Here is a 21,710-nt window from a genome sequence, read left to right on the forward strand (position 1 = left end):
GAATCCTAATGTAAACTATGTACTTTGGGTGATAATGATGTGTCAATGTAGGTTCATCAGTTACAGCAAGGGTACCACTCTGGTAGGGGATGTTCATAACGGGGAGGCTATGTATGAGTAGGGCCAGGGGGTAGATGAGAAATCTACATTTTTTTGTGACCCTAATTTTGCTCTACAAAATAAACTCTATTAAGAAAAAAAAAGGCAGGGGCTTCCCTGGTGGTGCAGTGGTTAAGAATCCACCTGCCAACTCAGGGGACATGGATTTGAGCCCTGTTCTGGGAAGATCCCACATGCTGTGGAGCAACTAAACCCATGTGCCACAACTACTGAGCCTGTGCTCTAGGGTCCGCGAGCCATAACTACTGAGCCTGCATGCCACAACTACTGAACCCGCATGCCTAGAGCCCATGGTCTGCAACAAGAGAAGCCACTGCAATGAGAAGCCGGTGCACCACAATGAAGAAGAGCCCCCATTCGCCGCAACTAGAGAAAGCCTGCATGCAGCAACGAAGAACCAACACAGCCAAAAATAAAATAAATTTCTTTAAAAAAAAAAAAGAAAAAGAAATTCTTTAAAAAAAAAAGGCACTTATTCCAGAAAATTTTAAAGCTGTAAGTAGAACTCTTACTGAGACCTCATTTAGTTTATGTTCATTTAGTTGCTATTCCAGGTGGTTTGTACTATTTTTTGTAAATTTTTCAAGCAAACTAGTTGATTACAAAGCAAAATTAGATAAATGTATCTTAAATTCTATTATACGATAAAGTTGACTTTAAAGATATACTTTAACAAAGTTTATGACAACGATTCTAGATTTATATACAATATCCTGTTACCTGATCATATTACCTCTCTAATAAATTGTATAAATACTCACTGGTGATAAAAAACAATGTTCACCAATATGTCACATGCATGGTTAGTGTTTTATTCTTTGAAGAATGGTTCTGAAACATCACACTAAGTCAGGCTGAAAGGTAAAGTTTAAAATAGTTTTATAAGGATATAACATATGTACTGACTGTTCACTCTACAAAATCTTGATCATAGAGCTTATGATACACTTAGTTAGCAGCAGCACCCAGGTTTTCCAAATAGTCATCACTTTTCTCTTGTCGGCATAGACTTCTTCTCATTGGCTGCCTTCTGCTTTTGTTGCATGATCTCAGAGTCCCTATACGGGGGAAAAAGGCTGTAAGTTGTTACAGAAAAACTGATTTTATGTTCTCATTTGTTTTCTATAATAATCCATTCAGTATATTAGAGAACAATTTAAAAGAAGATATAAACTTTCATGTCTTTCCATTTTCATGGACAGAGATAAAATGGTGAAGATAGAAGGTGAAGAATGGAAAGGCTTTGAAGTCAGATCTTATTTTGAATACAATCTGTACTGTTGTCATGACCTTGGATAAACAACCTCCAAGTCTTTTCAAAATTAGAGTAATACATATCAGGTTGTTCTGAGGAACACATACACACATACACACACACACACACACAAGTACACCATCTGACATGAGCCAGCTATATGTAGAAATAATGGCAATTAATCTTGGTTGTCAACAAAGTTAATTCACTATAAATTTTTTCGTGAATGAAGGGGCATTTCAGAAGTCTTCTAGATATGCTAAGTGGTACCTAGGATTAGGACATAGATGTTATGAATCAATTCAGTTTCTTACAAGCCAAAAAGCAGGATATTCAGGGCATTTTCTTAACCCTTTGTGTCTCTGGCTGAACCTTCACATACTGTGAACTAAAACCAGATTACCTGGGCTGGATGGTCCATGAGCCCATTTAAAAAAATATATTAAATGGCTATGTATTCAACATCTACTATGTGCCAGGCACTTTGCTGGCGCTGGATTAAGTCCCATGACAACTTTGAGTTATTGTCCCTATGTTTCAGATTTTTTTAAAAAAGTTAAAGGCTTAGAGCTAAATAATTTGCCCCAAATCACAAAAAAACTAAGGTCTGTCCAATTTCAAAGTCCAGGTTCTGTCCTATGTTGTTATTGCATATATTTAGTGTTAGATTTTAATTCAGGATGAGTAGCTCTGTCCATGCTAGTAAGACATTTCTGAGAGGCCAATAGCAAAAACAAGGAATGAGAAGGAAGGAAAAACAAGACAGCTACAAAAAAAATGAGGTGTCCTGAATAAAAACAGTAATAGTTATTTTTCTGTTTGTAACCAAACTCTGCTGTGCTTGCTGTGTGATCTTAGTAATGTTATTGAAGTTCAGAGCCCCAGTCTCTCATTGCATGTATTGGGGCTAGTAGCACTTTTCACGATTATGATGAATAGAGGTAATAAATACAGAGCATCTAGCACAGAGCTTTGTAAGCAGTGGGTAGTCATTAAGCAGTGACTATCACTGAGCTAAGCTACACTAAGTTTCTCAATAAAAATATTATTTCAGGGTTACTGATCTGTACCATTCCACTGATCGGTTCACTTCTACTCCAATATAAGTAAACAAATTTAAAGCAAAGCTTATCACTTTAACAATAAATGTCATAGAAAGACAGTGTGAAGTGATAATTAAGGGCTTCAACTTCATTAAATTCTGACTGCATATCAGAATCACCTGGGGAGCTTTTAAAGTCAGGTTTAACTTAAGTATAATAAAATTTACCTAGAGCACCTTTTTTTTTTTTTTTTTTTTTTTTCTCCTTGCTGCACGCGGGCCTCTCACCGCCGCGGCCCCTCCCGCCGCGGAGCACAGGCTCCGGACACACAGGCTCCGCAGCCATGGCTCGTGGGCCCAGCCGCTGCGCGGCACGTGGGATCCTCCGGGACAGGGGCACGAACCCGTGTCCCCTGCATCGGCAGGCGGACTCTCAACCACTGCGCCACCAGGGAAGCCCAAAGGAGTTTTGTCTTTTTTTTTTTGCGATATGCGGGCCTCTCACTGTTGTGGCCTCTCCCGTTGCGGAGCACAGGCTCCGGATGTGCAGGCTCAGCGGCCATGGCTCACGGGCCCAGCTGCTCCGTGGCATGTGGGATCTTCCCGGACCGGGGCAGGAACCCGTGTCCCCTGCATCGGCAGGCGGACTCTTAACCACTGCACCACCAGGGAAGCCCCCTAGAGCACCTTTTAATGTCCAACCCCACACCAATTAATTCAGGGCTGGGTGTAAGGCACAGGCTTGAGCAGACATCAAGTTTTCCCAGGTGGTTCTAATGTGCAGCCAGCCTTGAGGACCACAGAGAAGCCACGATGGAGCCTGTGTAGTCAATTCTTCACCTGGCCTCCAAGTTTCACATGAACAACAAAATTTGATTTTAGAATAAAATGAAATTTGGCTAACTTTTTTTAGAAACATGAATGCTTTTTTAAAAAAGAAACTTAAGCTGGGCTTCCCTGGTGGCGCAGTGGTTGAGAGTCCGCTTGCCGATGCAGGGGACGCGGGTTCATGCCCCGGTCTGGGAGGATCCCACGGGCCGCGGGGCAGGTGGGCCCGTGAGCCATGGCTGCTGGGCCTGTGCGTCCGGAGCCTGTGCTCCGCGGCGGGAGAGGCCACGGCAGTGAGAGGCCCGCGTACCGCAAAAACAACAACAACAACAAAAAAAACCAAACTTAAGCTATAGTCTCAAAGTATTGATATTTCTGTAGCAGTTTTGTATTGTCACTTGTATGTCAAGGCAGTGCACCTGCATTCTCTCCAATCCAATGGGTCTTCAGAAGTCAATATAACTACATATACTTTGTGTCTCTTTCAGAAGTTATCAATATAATTGGTGATCTGTCACCCAGAGTAGTATGAGTAGGATGTCTGCTTGGAAAATGTTTACCCTCAGCACCTAACAATGCCTTGCACATGGAAGCTAAATGAAATTCTTATGGTTGTGGTGGAGTTGCATGAGATTCTCTGCAAGACAAATTATAGCTTGAGAGCTTTAAATGCTTCATCCATGGGTGGGGATAATGACGACCGCTTATAATTTTAGTATGCCTGGCACACAACAGATATGCAGCTGTTACCCCTTCCTGCAGGCCTAGTTCTACTAAGGATTTAAAAACTGCTTTCCATTCTCCAAAATGAAAACTTCTGTGACTTGAGAATTCCTTTAGTATAACTCACCTCTGTTTCCTCTGAGAGGCAGTCAAGCTATCCTCTTTTCTTTTTCCCTTACTAATTTCCTGGGATTTCTTCATGTTTTTCTGGCGGGCAAGTTCTCGTTTATTTCCACCTACAAAGAGAAATAGTGATGTTATTTTTCCATCTCCAAAATTAATAATTCCATTCTAAGGGTCTTATTTAAATGCATCTGAAGTTTGCTTTTTAAGAGCAGAGTACTGCACTGAATGGTGTTCCGGGGATCTGACGACAAGGAGAAAGCTTAAAGGTAAACACTGAAGTTCCTAACAGTATTATGATACCAGTTAAGGTGTTCACTGGCTATAAACACCAGATCTCTTAAAAGAGGCGTTCCAATCGTCTGTCTCTATGGGCCAGTATTCCAAAATAAGTTCTGGCTTTTGAGAGGTGTGGGTGGAGAGAGAAAGATACACCACAGATTACACCTCGCACACGTTGGCCCATCATAATTCAACTGTTAAGCGAACATTACAGATGCTTGTAAAACATTACCTTCGAGGGCCAAACAAAAGAACTAGAGAGGAAACTTATAGAGCTCCCTGTCCTCGTTAGGCCTCACGACCTTAAGTATTAAGTACCAGCTATAAACCACCTCCAGACCAGGATCTCTCCCGGGGCTCCACACACCTCACCACCGGGGAGGTGTTCCTTACCGTGTAAACTCGCACCCGAGGGGCAGGCACCTGCCCGACCTTTCAGGCCGGACCGGAGCCAACCGTCCCTCTCCCTCTGCTGACTAAAAACCGGGTCACCACCGCGCCGGACGTAAGGGGTTTCACCAGCTGGCCCCAGCCTGCCCGCCCGCCGCGCCCTGGAGCTCGACTTCCTCGCCGGACGCTCCCCACCGCTTCCCCTACCCGTCCGCATACTCACGGGCCATGCTGACCACCGGACCGAGCCTGGAAAAGAGCGACTCTGAAAAGCAAAGACTCGCTCGCACACTCAGCGGCCGTCCCCACCCGTCGATCTGGAAGCCTACGCCCTCGCGGGCCCTCAGCAGGGATACGCCTGTGCTCGGTGGACGGCCCAGCCCAACGACGCCAGACAACAGCAGTCGGCGTGGCCGGCGAGTGACTGCGCGTGCGTGGCCGGCGGGGCGGGGCGGTGCCCGACTAGGGCCCAGGAGCCGCAGCTCCGGGGTTAGTCATCCGGCCCCGGGGCGTTTCGGACGTGCAAGTTTGCTAGAGTCGAGAAAGCGGGCCCCGTGTCTGAGCGAGGCATAGACGTGTGTGGATTTTCCCTCTGTATACCGGTCACTGGGACTTAGCCAGCCCCTATTTTTTTGATAACGACGTTAAACCCTACAATATCTAACTTTTAGAAAAGGAACGTTAGCTGTTTTTCATCCCTTTGCAGAGGCGGGAAGGGGAGGAAGGGGACAGAACAGATTGAGGGTTAACTCTTTGAAAGCCAGTGGTGGCCCTTCATATTTCCTTCTTTTTTTTTTTTTTTTTTTTTTGCGGTAAGTGGGCCTCTCACTGCTGTGGCCTCTCCCGTTGCGGGGCACAGGCTCCGGACGCGCAGGCTCAATGGCCATGGCTCACGGGCCCAGCCGCTCCGCGGCATGTGGGATCTTCCCGGACCGGGGCACGAACCCGTGTCCCCCGCATCGGCAGGCGGACTCTCAACCACTGCGCCACCAGGGAAGTTCTATATTTTCCTTCTTTATTCACGCACCAAGCCTGCAAGGTAGACTTCATTGTTCTCATTTTACGAAACAGGCGACTGAGACCCTGAGAGCAGAAGCGCTGACCTAATAGGTAGGGACGGGTAGAAATAAGATTCAAATTTAAAACGGACTCTAAAGTCTGTTCATTTCCCGTTTGATCCCACTGCCCTTGTCACGGTCGACAGTACTTTAGGAGTTCTGTGGCTCTGTGCCTGGGTTGTGTGATGGGGAGAGAATGCTAGGGAATGCAGTCTTACCACGAATTCAGAATAGCCCAGAATAACCTTAAACCTATGTGAAAGCTATGGAGCATCTGCCATTGCTAGAAACAGACGTGTAAAGATGCTTGATACTTATTTTCTTCATCTATTCCGTTAATTATTACAAACTGAGAAATGTGTAGAGTTAGTCTGGACACCCTGAAATCACCTTTTTTTTTTTTTTAAAGTTTTTCGTTTGGAAGATTTCAAACATATACAAAAGTATAGAAAATACTATAATGGACCTCCAAGTATATAAGACCAAGCTTCAACAATTTTTATTTCATCTCATAAAAATTACCTGAGGGTTCTGGAGATGGAATGTCTGGTTTGAAAGCCCAGCTCTCCCAATGAGTAGTTGTGTGAACTTGGGAATGTCATTTCATTGCATTAAAGCTTCCTTACTAGTAAAATGGGGAGGTAACTGTGCCTCCTTCATTAATCAAATTAATATATGTGAAGTAGTAAGTGCCCAGCACAGGACAGCACTCAACATATTAGCTATACTTGTCATCATTCTTTCAACCTCAGAGAGCCTTTCGTGCTTATCACTCTCCCTACGTCCCACCCCTCCTCCTCAATACTGCTTACAGGCCAGGTGTCTCCACTTAGGGACCTCTTCTGCAGTAACTTGAGCAGGGGAAAAGATTGACTTTCTGGCCAGGCTCTTTACAGAGATAAAGAGACCATCTAAAGAGGAAGGGAAGGAAGGAGTTTGGGATTGAACTTAAGTAGAGTTGTTTCTGTGTGTGGTCTTAAGAGTCTAATTGAGCTTTTTCTTTGCAACTGAAAATATAGTTTTTGAGTTGTAGGGATACACACGATGTATCCCATGTATACAAGAAATGTTGGGTGTGTCTGCCAGAGAAAACTAGAGACTTTTAAAATTACTATGATGCCGTTAAGACTGTACAAACTAGGAGGAATTATGTGACCGCCCAAGGTCACACAGCTAGCCGTGAGCTGAGCCACGATCAAAACTCGAGTCTCAGAATTATTTTAAAATGATGAATTGGGCGATTGGGATTGACATGTATACACTGGTGTGTATAAAATTGATGACTAATAAGAACCTGCTGTATTAAAAAAGTAAATAAAATAAAATTCAAAAAAAGACTACAAACTTGGGATGTGTAACAAATAGCTTATGATTTTATGTTAAATAGTACAATTGAATCTGACTCTGTTCCCATCCCTTTACAAATAGGAAATTAAATCCTAGTCATTATTTACTTCTTTACCTGCAGAACTGTGGGAATACCATAGACTCTTAGGTGAAACAGAGCGTTTGGGGAAAGGCCTTATGTCTTCAGTCTATACTGGAATGTGTTGTCCAAAGCTGTATGGTTCTGGCAGTAGCTCCAAGATTCCTGAGATATCTGCAGCAGGGGTCATTTTTCTCAAGTCCTTGAGCTTCCTTAGGTGTGTTTGAGGTCCTATTCCCTCTCCAGAGTACTGGAGGGAGCCCACAGACCTCCCTTTCCTTCCCAGTCTTGAAAGAATCTTTTCTCTCTGTGCTTTCAGCCTTGCTTTCCTACTCTTAAAAACACTTGTCTCTCTTCTTTCTCCTTCTGGATGACCTAGCAATCTCTTCAATCAGTTCGGGATTTTATTCCTTTGACATTTTGTCATTAATGTAGCAGGATGTTCTTGTAGAATTTTCTGCTCCTTCCAAGAAGGAAGTCAGGCCTTTGTTTCCCATGAATCAGGGGAAGTGTACTACTGGTTCAAACACTGGCCCATAATCTCTAGAGTCAGCCTCATCTCTGGACGTTTTTCCTCTCATCATAGAGGACTTCCTTAACCGCCCTACATGAAGTAAGCCAGCCTCCCATTACCCTCTGTCACATCACCCTCTAAATTTCTTCCATGGCATTTAATAATTCTTAAATTATCTCGTTCATTTGTTGAATTCTCCTTTCCCACACAGAATGTCTTGCTTATTCCTCTGTTGCTTTCTCCTGAAGCAGATTAAGAATGCTCACGTTTGGGCCTCCCTGGTGGCGCAGTGGTTGAGAGTCCGCCTGCCGATGCAGGGGACACGGGTTCGTGCCCCGGTCCGGGAGGATCCCATATGCCGCGGAGCGGCTCGGCCCGTGAGCCATGGCCGCTGAGCCTGCGCATCCGGAGCCTGTGCTCCGCAACGGGAGAGGCCACAACGGTGAGAGGACCGCGTACCGCAAAAAAAAAAAAAAAAAAAAAAAAAAGAATGCTCACGTTAATTTACAAAATTTTGGGACTATCCTGGTGGTCCAGTGGGTAAGACTCTGAGCTCCCACTGCAGGGGGCCCGGGGTTCGATCCCTGGTCAGGGAACTAGATGCTACATGCATGCCACCAGTTAAGATCCCGCGTACCACAATGACGATCCCGAGTGCAGCAACTAAGTCCCGGTGCAGCAAAATAAATTTAAAAAGTATATTTATTTTTAAAAAGTTCCATGTTTCTCCCAAAATGAGCCTAATAACATATTTTTTAAAAATTTACAAAGTTTTAACCATATTGTTTTCCTTTTTTTCTTCTTTTTAAACTTTTGGCTGTGCCGCAGGGCTTGCGGGACCTTAGTTTCCTGATCAGGGATGGAACCCATGCCCTCAGCACTGAAAGCGTGGAGTCCTAACCACTGGACCGCCAGGGAAGTCCCACTAACTATAATAATTTTTGAACAGGTATTACATTCACATTAAAAAGTAAACAAGGATATACAGTGAATGTTCTTTTTTCCCACGATGTGTTTCCCAGAAACCCAGTTCCCTTCCTAGGAGTTAACTATTACCACTTTCTTCACACTTTAATTTCTAACCTATGTTCTACTTATTTTAGAATTAAAAAAATATATAGTTATTTATTTATGGCTGTGTTGGGTCTTCGTTGCTGTGCTTGGGCTTTCTCTAGTTGGCGGTGAGCGGGGTCTACTCTTCGTTGTGGTGTGAGGGCTTCTCACTGCCGTGGCTTCTCGTTGTGGAGCACGGGCTCTAGGTGCGCGGGCTTCAGTAGTTGTGTCACGTGGGCTCAGTAGTTGTGGCTCGCGGGCTCTAGAGCTCAGGCTCACTAGTTGTGGCGCACAGGGATCTTCCCCCGCCAGGGCTCAGGGCTCTAACCCATGTCCCTTTCATTGGCAGGCAGATTCTTAACCACTGCGCCACCAGGGAAGCCCCTCATTTTAGAATTTTTAAGCCTTAGGGATGCTCTGATGAACAGGCAGTGTTCTACAGGACCCTCTTTTTTTTAAAAAAGCCAGCAATTTGTTTTTGTTTGTTTTTTGTTTTTGCCAGCATTCTCACCCCCACCCCTACCCCCACCCCTACCCCACCCCTCCTGGCCGCGCAGCTTGAGGGATCTTAGTTCCCACCCAGGGATGGAATCCGCACCACCCCCCGTGGACGCGCGGAGTCTCAACCACTGGACAGCCAGGGAAGTCCTACGGCCGGGGATTTTAATAGTTCCTGTAAAAGTTTGGGCTGAAGGACTACCCCCTTCTGCTCTTTTGAACAAATCCTAAGGAGCCCTGGAAATGGAAGAGTACACCGTCTGGCGTCTCAATTTCCGGTTCGCCGGTAACCCAGGCTCCATAACTTGACGGTTACCATGGCTCCGGTGCTGTGCGTCATTCCGTGGCGCTGGATGATGACGTAATCAGTTCCGGCGCCCTCTGGGGGCGGGGGAACAAGGTACCGGGGGAAACTTAGCTCTTAGTGTAGCAGGGTCATGAAGAAGAGGCGGCGGCGGGAGATCGGAGGCGGCGGCGGGGGCGTGAAACTGCGGTAGCTGCCCGCTGAGCTGTTGGTGTGGCTTTGCGGGAAGGGCGTAGTTCCTAAAGCCCTCTCCGGGCAGCGGCCGGGGCTCGGGGTTGAGAGCGGCCGTGGGGTCGCCTCCCCGGGCCCCCTGGCTCCGCCATGTTCCGCAGGGCACGCCTTAGCGTGAAGCCCAATGTCAGGCCTGGAGCAGGCGCCAGGGGCTCCACCGCCCCCAATCCACAGCGTGAACGAGAGGCTCCCAGGCCGCCGGAGCCTGCAGCGGCCTCTGTCCCGAAGCCAGCGGAATCCACAGATGTGTCCCCGGTGGATTGTGGGGAAAAGGAGCCCCGAGAAAAGACTCCCAAGAGCAGGTAAGTACTTGCAGAGGGGAGCATTTTCATCTGCCCCGCCTCTCCGGGCGTGTCACCTGGAAGCTGAGCAAAGAAACTTTACCGTAGAAGTACCCCCTCGCTTGTACTAAGCCTGACAGTTAAGGCCGAGGAACACACTGCCAACTGTAGTTGGTCCCTCTAACCACGGTGTGGCAAGTGTGGATTTTGTTACAGCGTGTAGATTCTCGGGGAGTGGACTATGTCCTCAGGTGGTGGTGGCAGGAATCCAGATCTAGCAGTCTTCAAGAAAATCCACACGTGGTTACTATTCATTAGATCATTTCGATTACCGCAGTTTCCATTCTTTTGGAGTACTTTACGGGAGTAAGTTGTTTTTTTTTAAATCTTGAAAACATTTATTTTTAAAAGAAGAGCAGTGTTACTTTGATTCTGCTGATTTCTGTCAATGGAAGGGAAGTCTGGTTACTTGTTTTGATTTGAGGGTGTGCCCCTTTAACTATGGTGACCATGTTTTCTGAACAGAAAAGCATGTGTCATGTACCACATTTAGATTCAGGATTTTTGTACTTAAGTTAACAATTTATGGACTTTGCCCAGGCAGAATGTACTGATCTGCAAAATGGGGATAATGTAACTCTCCCTTCGGTGAGTTATCGTGAAGATTAGAAATAACTGATATAAACTGTCTTGCACGGGACATGACAGAATAGTTGCCTACCTTTAGGTGTTTAAAGGTGATGGAGCAAAGTAGTTAAAGTTAAGACATGTTGAGCTAATAACGGCCTCTGTTTTTATACTATTAAATGTGAGGAAACCAATGAAAATCAACCTTATTAAATAACAGTGAGATGGTATAAATTTATACTGTGACAGGAAGGTGACAATTTTGTTCTTTTCTCTTTTGTCTTGGCTTCTGTTGACCTCAGCTGGTGCTTAGTATAGAGTATTATTTTGATAGCTTAATGATGCTTAGTAATTTCCAAGTTTCTTACATGAATTTGTTTCAGAATTTCTCCCAACAGTGGAATAGAAATATACCAGTTACCGTTAAATAAAGTTCACAGAGATCCTGTTAACTACGTGTGAATGTATGATTATTGATAATTTAGTAAATTACTTATTCTGTAGTCTTGAGACATTTAAGCTCGAGGATATTGGTTTTTAGACTTGACATTTAGGGACTATACTTGGTTTTTTATCATGTGTTTCCTTTTTTTGGTGGGTCTTTGCTAATTGTAAAAACCCATAGGGTATATGTTCTGTCCTTATGCATTCATCTTGATTGGGTGAAATGCAAACGGCACATGTATCACATTATAAGGGCTGAGGTAAGAATTTAAACTGGATACTTTTTGGAAAAGTTATTCTATAGGTTTAGGCATTTTTTCAGTTTTATATAAAACTAATCATAACATATGAAAAAAGTAGACTGCTTTTTTTTTTTTTGCGGTACGCGACGCGCAGGCTCAGCGGCCACGGCTCACGTGCCCAGCCGCTCTGCGGCATGTGGGATCTTCCCAGACCGGGGCACGAACCTGTGTCCCCTGCATCGGAAGGCGGACTCTCAACCACTGCGCCACCAGGGAAGCCCATGTAGACTGCTTTTAATTCTTGACTTACACCCTCTTAATTTGCTTTCAGGCCATTCCTGAAATATTTATATCCAATCTGAATTTGGATATGTAATTTGAAGTGACAGCCCTTTTTGTGAGTGAAGGGTTTATTTTGGTGGCTGAATGAGTAGAGTTATACCTGACAAAAGATAAATGATGTTCGCCTCAAACAGAAGTTGGTTTGATTAATGTAGCTAAGTGAATGTCTTCAAATACTGCAATACAGATATTTCAGAGGTTTGATATTTTGTCTGGTTTAACTGATCTCAAGTTGATAAGTAAAGTAAAATGCCAAAACTTTCGATCACGTTAGGAAGTGTCAGTGTGGATTATAAACTTAATTTTAAAAAACAACTCTCATTTAATGGTGTACAGTCTGTAAAAATACTGACTCACTACGCTGTAAACCAGAAACTAATATAATATTGTAAATCAACTGTATACTTCAATTAAAAAATTTTTTTAGAGCTATCAAAAGAAACAAACCTCTCAGTTATCGAATAATTCAAATTAGGCAAATTAAGCTTTGTTTTGTAACTGAGGTTTTTTGTTTGTTTTTTGAGGTACCTAGCATGAGCATAAAATTATGTGCTATAATGTTCTTAGGGATTTGAAGTTTGAAAAGGATCATCAGTCTTCATTAGAATTCCAGATCTGTTAAAAAGATGTACTGAACAAAAATTTTATTGCAACCTCTGTTCAAGTCATTGATTATTAATAATGAGATTTTGCTCTTTTGGATTTTTGACAGACTAGTTGTTGTTAAGCCTCAAATATTTAAAAGAAGATCCATGGTGTCCTTCTTTTTTTCTTTTAAAATTTCAACAGTGATGAAAAGACTGATGGTGGGAAGGATGTTGAAGAATCCAGTAAATCTTCCTCTACCGTTTCACAAAGAAGAAAGCGAGTATCAAGTACTTCTAGTCTGGTTAAACCTAGTGTCAGTGTTCCTTCAGAACCTCATCCTTTATCTACAGTGAATCAAGAAGCTCCACAGCCAAACCCTGTTCCAACAAAAGAGAAACAGCCATGTTCAGACAGATACCGAATATATAAAGCCCAGAAACTGAGAGAAATGTTAAAAGAAGAATTGAAGAAAGAGAAGGTATGGTAGAAAAATCAGAATTTTGACTGTTGCCTGCTAGATTTCTGTTTTTATGTTAGGCATCATTCGGAGGAAGAACAAGCATCTGTAGCATTTTGATGAGGGAAACAAAACCAAGTAGTATCCCTCATGTTAATAGAATATCCCCTTTTGTTTGTTTGTTTGTTTGTTTGTTTTTTGGCTGCTGGATCTTTCCCAACCAGGGATTGGACCTGTGCCCTCTGCAGTGGAAGTGCAGAGTCTTAACCACTGGACCGCCAGGGAAGTCCCAGAATATCCCCTTTTGTTAACAGAATGATTGAGAAGCACTATAGAGTTGATAAGCTATTTTTTCCACGATATTAATTTTTGTATATTTTTTAATCTATATTTTTCATTGTTTTTGGCGGAGGCCACAAATAGAAGTATTACGTGTGTGCACACACATATACAGATACACGTACAGATGTATTTATAAACTAAACCTTCAGTGAGATTTTTTGTGAAGATGTCCAGTTGATGCGAGTTATATTCATTTGAATTAAGACAAGTGTAGTTGAGCAAAATGAATTGGTGATGTTTTCTAAATTGACAAATTTAGACTAGTGTCTAGTAAATAGTAAGAGCCCGACAAATGTCAGCCCTTATTATTAATTTATAGAATGCCCTCCTTTTTTTAACTAAGTGGAAGGCACTTATCTTGGTGCTTTTTTGTTTTTGACCGTGCTGCACAGCTTGCAGGATCTTAGTTTCTTGGCAGTAAAGCATGGAGTCCTAAGCACTGGACCTCCAGGGAATTCCCCCTTGGTGCTTTATATTTGTTACCTCGTTTAAATAGCTCAACTGTGTGAAGTGGCTATCACTATTTACACAGGAGGAGGAGGAAATAAGCTCAGAGAGGTTATTTGCTTTGTGTCAAACATCAGTGGAGGATATGGGATTTGAATTCATATCTTCTAAAATCTAAGCCTCTAAAAATGTTCTCTGTTTTATAGAATCTGCTTAATTAGATTTATTTGGGGGAGTTAAAAATTAAACATTTGCTTCAAGAATTTTATAAAATATGCAGAATTCCAACTCACTACAGGGCAAATAAAAGCTATGTATAAATTTTCAGTACATTATTGTAGTTAGTCAGCATCAGTAAACATGATTTTATACATTGAGCTTTTATGCAGTCCCAGTCACTTTATTTATTTATTTATTATTTTTTGGCTGTGCCACATGGCACGCGGGATCTTAGTTACCTGACCAGGGATCGAACCCCGGCCCCCTGCAGTGGAAGCCTGGAGTCCTAACGACTGGACCGCCAGGGAAGTCCCAAGTCCCAGTCACTTTAGTGTTTTAAAATTCCTTTATGTGCTACAACTTTTTAATATTCAGTTTATAAAATTTTTCCTCAAATTAGGCATAATTGTGATATGAATAATGTTCAAGCATTTGCAATGAATGAAGCAGTAGGCTGTATACTTAAATATATACATCTAAAATTCTTCTTTTTGGGCTTCCCTGGTGGCGCAGTGGTTGAGAGTCCGCCTGCCGATGCAGGGGACGCGAGTTCGTGCCCCGGTCCGGGAGGATCCCACATGCCACGGAGCGGCTGGGCCCGTGAGCCATGGCCGCTGAGCCTGCGCGTCCGGAGCCTGTGGTCCGCAACGGGAGAGGCCACAACAGTGAGAGGCCCGTGTACCGCCAAAAAAAAAAAAAATCAATAAAATTCTTCTTTTTAAAATTTTTTTAAAATTTATTTTTATTTTTTTGGACTGCCAGGGAATTCCCCTAAAATTCTTCTATATTTATAAAATAAAAGTGTATCTCTGTGTGTTTGTGTATCTAGAAGCAATGGAAAAACAAATATGCTATAAATGAAAGTCAGAGGCCACCAGATCGTTCCAAAATGACTATGAGAGACTTCATATATTACCTGCCAGATAACAATCCAATGACGTAAGTAAACTTTATTTTACTTTCTTTGAGTATATAGTGATTTAAGTAAGTATAACTTTTAGAGTACAGTTTCATGTTTTCCAACAACATGTTGACAAAATTTATAGCACATATGATGTCCTTTTGGATAAGAATTTTATAACAAAAATTAGTGCTATTTCAGACTTCCCTGGTGGCTCAGTGGTTAAGAATCCGCCTGCCAATGCAGGGGACACGGGTTTGATCCCTGGTCCAGGAAGATCCCACATGCCGCGGAGCAGCTAAGCCCGTGTGCCACAAATGAACCTGCACCCCAGAGCCTGTGAGCCTGCGCCTCAGAGCCCGTGAGCCACAACTACTGAAGCCCGTGTGCCTAGAGCCCGTGCTCCGCAACAGGAGAAGCCACTGCAGTGAGAAGCCCGCGCACCACAACGAAGGGTAGCCCCCGCTCGCCGCAACTAGAGAAAGCCCGCACGCAGCAATGAAGACCCAACACAGCCAAAAAAAAAAAAAACCAAAAAAACAAATTAGTGCTATTTCAAGTAACTGTTTTCTTGGGATGGTAAAGATGCCCTTTACCTCTGAGATTAAAAAAAAATTTTCTTTTGTTATATTACCGAGATGCAGTAAAACCAACTAAACAACTTTTCTCTAATCAAGTTTGCCATTTACATTTCTTTTTTTTTTTGCGGTATGCGGGCTCTCACTGTTGTGGCCTCTCCCGTTGCGGAGCACAGGCTCCGGACGCACAGGCTCGGCTCCGAGGAATGTGGGATCTTCCCGGACCGGGGCACGAACCCATGTCCCCTGCATCAGCAGGCGGACTCTCAACCACTGCGCCACCAGGGAAGCCCGCCATTTACATTTCTTACATACTATAAGGTGATCTAAAGGGGTGATCTAATTTTTATATCCTACCTCCTCATTAAATACAGTGGCATTTGATTAACAAATCCTCGAAGAGCAAAGCTTCTTTAATCAAAGTTAGCCTGGGGAGGCAGAGAGTTTATAATAAATCTCCTCACTGTGTTGTTGACAGTGTAGCAGGTGAATGTAAGAGTAATGGCATATTTTCAGTGTAGTCTTTTTCAGGCTCAGTACATCTTTGGCTTAGTTAAGAGAACAGCCAGAAACCTAGGTTTTGAGTTGTTTGACATCTAAGAGTTGGAAACAAGCCACTTAGGTTGCTTCATGCCTTCACTGAGGAATTAGAGGGAAGAGTGTTCCCTACTTAGGGCCTAACAAATTATTTATATTGATGACAAAAGTTTTTGACTGAAAAATGGAGTGTTGGACCACACCATCATTAATGGTAGTGTTATGGTATATCATAAAAAAAATTGCAAGTTAAAATTATTTGCTTCTTCCTCAGAATTGACAAAATGTAAATTACTTATTTATTAAAAGGTATGTTTTGACTTGTGTTTAATAGTTCTTCACTGGAGCAAGAAAAGAAAACTGAAAAATCATTGACACCAGTCCAGACAAGAGAGTAAGCATCTCACCTGTTTTGAATATATTCTGTGATGGGTAAATTTTTTTAAGAAATGAAATCAAATGATGCTTCCTGTTTTAGTTAAATTGCATGTGATAGGAATTTTTAAATGGAATCACAAGAATAAAAGTTACTGCTTTTTTTTTTTTACATCTTTATTGGAGTTACTAGTTGATTTAAGTCAACATGAAAGCCTCACACTCCTTGTATATTACATGTATGAATAGAGTTATGATTTTAAATTAAAGCTTTTAGAATTAAAAAGGGTTTTGTTTCAGAATAATAATATTCACATGGTACAAAATTCAAAAGGAACAAAAGTGTACTGAGAAAAGTTTTCCAACTTTGTTTTTCTGCCATCTAGTCTGTCTTCCTGGAGGCCACAAATGTTACCACATTTTTAACGTATCTTTCTAGTTCTAGTCTATGTCTATCCAAGCAAACATAGTTTTTTTCTATTTCCTCCTTTTCTTTCCTTTCTCCTTTCCCCTTCCTTTTCTTTTTTTTTTAAGCATTTTGTATACACTGTCCTTCAGTAGGTATAGTTTTGATGCCAGTTAAAGAGTCTCTTTTTGTGTACAAGCCTTCATTGTCATATATTAGCTTATTCCTAAGAAATCTCTCCAAGAGACCTCCTAGGAAGTTATTGTAGACTTGTAATTCAAGGTAGGGAATTGTGGAAGATTAGCAGAAACATTGGGACTTTTTGTTTGTTACTTCAAGTAACAATCATTAAGTAATGATTACTCTTTTTTTTTTTTTTTTTGCCACACCACGTGGCTTGCCGGATCTTAGTTCCCCAATCAGGGATTGAACCCGGGCCATGGCAGTGAAAGCGCCAAGTCCTAACCACTGGACTGCCAGGGAATTCCCTGTAATGATTACTCTTTCTTAGAATCCACATTGTTTTAAAGCAGAACTCACAAGCTTCAGAAATAGGTTATGTTTTTACAGATTTATAGGTTATGTTTCTTTCAATAAGACCTTAAGGAGATAATGTAATTGAATAGAACGTATATGGAATTTGGAGTCATTATTTGGAAACTGTGTTTGGCTTCTTGGTCTGTTCTTACTGTTGTGTAATCTAGAGCAAAAGTAATTTATCTTCTCCAAGTTTCAAATGGGCATGAAAAACTAACCCCCAAAGGTTGTTCTGAAGAGGTAATAACATGATCTGGAAACTAATGCTGTAAGGGTTATTTTTGTTAATTCCATACTATCTGGTTGGTTTACTCTTATACTCTATTGAGAGAGAAAAGATGAGCATTTATTTCTCTTTATTTCTCTTTAATAGAGTAAAGACTCCTATTAAATGCTACTAGATAAAATTTGAGAAAATCTTATAACCATGGCCTTAACAACACATAGTATTTTCGATTAGGTTATAGGGAAAGTGGGAAATAGCTAGAAGGTTGAAAGTGCAGTAATTTGTTTTAGAAGTTCATAATGTTCAGGGAATATTTCTCATAGCTGTATGAATTAATCTACCTTTACATTTGGTAGGCAAGAAGGTAAGAGTACTCCTGATGGTGAAGATAATGGAGAAATAGAAGAGGAGATGGATGATGGGCCATTGCTGGTTCCTCGAGTAAAAGTGGCAGAAGATGGTTCTATTATTTTGGATGAAGAAAGGTAAGTTAAAAAAGAGAGATAGATTGTGGTTTTATGAGAACAAACGAGCTTTGTCTAATGAGAGACATTGAGTTTCTGTATTTGTCACTGGCACTTAGACTCTAGTGTTTATATTTGCATAATGGATGTTATAAATAGAAAGATGGGTTACATTCATTTATAATTTTCAGAAATTTTTATAATGCTGTCCTTGATATGAGAAGATGGTACTGCTGACCTGCCACCCACTAACCTACTACCATTGTTTTACTAATTTTACTCGTAATTGAGATGAGCTATTGAACTAATCACATGCTGTCCTTCACTGAGAATATATTTTGAAGATAGACTCAGCCTTGATGTCAATATTCAAGCTATGTATTATTAACTAATACCATATTCTGGTGTGTGGTGTTAACTATTGAAATTACATTGAAACATAGGTTTAACATATTTTATGATTTTTAATTGACTTTCTGGCTTAATTTCTTAGTTATAATATTAAATTTCTCAAATTTGGCATTGTGGAATTTAGTTGTCTTTCCAGTGTGTGTTTTTTTTTTTTTTTTTTCCAATGTGTGTTTTTTAAAAAAGAAGATAACGGACTTCCCTGGTGGACCAGCAGTTAAGACTCCGTGCTCCCAATGCAGGGGGCCCAGGTTCAATCCCTGGTCAGGGAACTAGATCCTGCATGCCGCAGCTAAAAGATTCTTGCGTGCCACAACTAAAGATCCCTCTCGAGGGTACGAAGATCCGTGTGCTGCAGCTAAGACCTGGTGCAGCCAAATAAATAAATATTTTAATTCATAGATTTATTTATTTGTTTTTGGCTGTGTTGGGTCTTCGTTGCTGCACACAGGCTTTCTCTAGTTGTGGCAAGCAGGGGTCACTCCCCGCTGCGGTGTGCGGTCCTCTCCCCACAGTGGCTTCTCTCGTTGCGGTGCATGGGCTCTAGGCGCGCAAGCTCTAGGCACGCGGGCTTCAGTAGTTGCGGCCCGCAGGCTCAGTAGTTGTGGCTTACGGGCTCTAGAACACAGGCTCAGTAGTTGTGGTGCATGGGCCTAGTTGCTCCGCAGCATGCGGGATCCTCCTGGACCAGGGATCGAACCTGTGTCCCCTGCATTGGCAGGCGGACTCTCAACCACGGCGCCACAAGGGAAGCCCCTAAATAAATAATTTAAAAAATAAAAAAAGAAGTTAAATTAGTAAGGAAATAAAAAAGAGGGATGGAAAGTCTTCTGACAGTTTTATTAGTAATAAATTGTTTTATACTATGTAAATTCTATGATAAACGTAAATGTAATACTATTAATGATAATTGTTTTTGCATATTGTTTCCACTATTTGGTGATGATGATTTTATTGGTAATTAAATTCTTAAAAGCATATTTAGGGCTTCCTTGGTGGCGCAGTGGTTGAGAGTCCGCCTGCCGATGCAGGGGACACGGGTTCGTGCCCCTATCCCGGAAGATCCCACATGCCGCGCAGCGGCTGGGCCCGCGAGCCATGGCCGCGGAGCCTGTGTGTCCGGAGCCTGTGCTCCGCAACGGGAGAGGCCACAGTAGTGAGAGGCCCGCGTACAGCAAAAAAAAAAAAAAAAAAAAAAAAAAAAAAAAAAGCATATTTAACTGCTTTGTGTGCAGGAATATAAAATGTAAATATAGGGCCTCCCTGGTGGCGCAGTGGTTGAGAGTCCGCCTGCCGATGCAGGGGATACGGGTTCGTGCCCCGGTCTGGGAGGATCCCATATGCCGCGGAGCGGCTGGGCCCGTGAGCCATGGCCGCTGGGCCTGCGCATCCGGAGCCTGTGCTCCGCAACGGGAGAGGCCACAAGAGTGAGAGGCCCGCATACCGCAAAAAGAAAAAAAAAAAAAAAAAAAAAAAAAAATGTAAATATAAAATGCTTATATTTCACAGTATCCCCTGTTGGGTATTGCATGATAAGATAATATATATTAAATATAGGGGACATGCAGAAGTCAGTAAAAAACAATTATTTAGGTGGCCTAAAGATATGTTGTAAATTTTATATTGCTGTTAAGGATTTTGAAAAAAAGTTGACATTTATTTTTGCTTCCTAGAGTGAACATCTGCAGATTCTTGGAAAATATGCATGCTTCAAATGTATATTATACTTTTGATATGATTTTGCCATGGTAAATTTCAAAATATAGCTATTAAAATCTCACTTACTATTTGTTTCCTTATTTGTTTTTCAGTTTAACTGTAGAAGTTTTAAGGACGAAAGGCCCCTGTGTTGTTGAGGAAAACGACCCCATATTTGAGCGTGGTTCTACAACTACATACTCCAGCTTTAGGAAAAACTATTACTCTAAACCATGGTCAAATAAAGGTAACTGATTTTCATTTTAAATTGTGTAGATTATTTATTGGAAATAAGGTGAATTATTTTCTCGGTTTCTGAATTAAACCAGGTCTCCCCTAAGTAAAAAAAAAAAAAAAAAAAAAAAAAAGCAAACTAGCAAATTTTTCTCTCTAACTAATTTTATTGGCACCTTTCCCCTGCCCCCCACGATGGGACTATACCTCTGACTTTATCTTAGAAATCTTTTGAGGAGTTAGCATTATGGTCATTTTGACTGGAATATTCTTTGTGAAATCCCTGTACAACAAATACCATTTTAATGAAAAATGAACAATATTTCTAATGCTCCTAATAATGTTCTACCTCACTATTGTGTAACACAGTCTTTAATGATAAAAAGTACACAGTTAGAAAAGTATATATTACCTATTGCAAGCTGTTGCTTAGTACTTACTTTTATTATAAAAATAATACAGTTTATTTTGGGAAAAAATTCAGACACAACAGAATAATACAGAATGAAAAGAAATATTCCCTTCTTTGACTTCCTCAATCCTGTTCTCTTGAGGTTACTTCTATTAGCAGTTTCTTGTGTATTTTTCTAGCTACTTTCTTTCACATACTACTTAGAACGTCTTAGTTGCTTACATAGCAGCAGTATTATACTGGTTATGACTGACAGTTTTCTTCAAGGCACTTGAGACCAGATAGGCAGAATGTCTTTTTAAAAATTCCAGCTGCTTTGGTTTGAACATGCAAATTTCTTAAACCATGTTTCTATATAAAAGTTTAAAGAAGGTGTTTATAGATCCATGAGTTTCCTTGCAGTAAAATTGAGATTTGTCTTGTATGTGTATGTAGATATATTTCTATGATAAAAGATTTACTGGACTTTAATAAAAAACTTAAGTACTGTTAAATTTATTTTTAATTCAAAATATATACTTAGTTAAGATTCTTTTCCTCTGAAATATTTAGAAGATTATTCTCAGTCTTTCTAAATCTTTTACTTTTACAGAAACTGATATGTTTTTTTTAGCCATCAGCATGGTAGGAACTGACTTTTCTATGATTGGACAGCTTTTTCCTCACAGAGCAAGGATAGAAATTAAGGTAAAGTAAACCCATTATGTTTGTTGATCGAAAAGAGACTAAAAATTACTATTTTTTTAACCTTTGGTTGAAATCTCAGTCCATCCTTTTTCACTACTGTGTTTTTGGTACATCTGTCCTTTATAGCTCAAAAAGTAATGTAGTATTTCTCAATTCTAAAATGAGTACAGGGCTTCCCTGGTGGCGCAGTGGTTAAGAATCCGCCTGCCAGGGGCTTCCCTGGTGGCGCAGTGGTTGAGAGTCTGCCTGCCGATGCAGGGGACGCGGGTTCGTGCCCCAGTGCGGGAGGATCCCACGTGCCGCGGGGCGGCTGGGCCCGTGAGCCATGGCCGCTGAGCCTGTGCGTCCGGAGCCTGTGCTCCGCAGCGGGAGAGGCTACAACAGTGAGAGGCCCGCGTACAGCAAAAAAAA

General features: G+C 41.8%; 2 protein-coding genes across 5 annotated transcripts in view; one reads left to right on the plus strand and one right to left on the minus strand.

The window, feature by feature from the left end:
* Positions 1–911: 911 nt before the first annotated feature.
* On the minus strand, positions 912–5,822 carry LOC308616320 (uncharacterized protein; the record flags this gene model as incomplete). Its single annotated transcript, XM_081232592.1, has 4 exons — positions 912–1,178; positions 4,096–4,204; positions 4,987–5,225; positions 5,791–5,822. The coding sequence occupies 4 exons, from the start codon at positions 5,820–5,822 to the stop codon at positions 1,106–1,108; spliced, it is 453 nt and encodes a 150-aa protein (XP_081088718.1). The 3' UTR covers positions 912–1,105.
* A 3,892-nt stretch (positions 5,823–9,714) lies between these two features.
* BDP1 (BDP1 general transcription factor IIIB subunit) overlaps positions 9,715–21,710 on the plus strand; it is a 95,620-nt gene continuing 83,624 nt past the window's right edge. For all 4 annotated transcript variants that reach the window (XM_081233556.1, XM_081233557.1, XM_081233558.1 and 1 more), the window contains exons 1-7: positions 9,715–10,149; positions 12,573–12,849; positions 14,666–14,775; positions 16,187–16,246; positions 17,753–17,881; positions 20,080–20,213; positions 21,205–21,299. In XM_081233556.1, coding sequence (XP_081089682.1) covers positions 9,938–10,149; positions 12,573–12,849; positions 14,666–14,775; positions 16,187–16,246; positions 17,753–17,881; positions 20,080–20,213; positions 21,205–21,299 — 1,017 coding nt within the window. In that variant the 5' untranslated portion in view covers positions 9,715–9,937. The remainder of the gene's footprint in view (positions 10,150–12,572; positions 12,850–14,665; positions 14,776–16,186; positions 16,247–17,752; positions 17,882–20,079; positions 20,214–21,204; positions 21,300–21,710) is intronic.

The sequence above is a fragment of the Mesoplodon bidens genome (genome assembly GCF_964165515.1).
Source record: "Mesoplodon bidens genome assembly, chromosome: 4".
Classification (NCBI taxonomy): Eukaryota; Metazoa; Chordata; class Mammalia; order Artiodactyla; family Ziphiidae; genus Mesoplodon; species Mesoplodon bidens.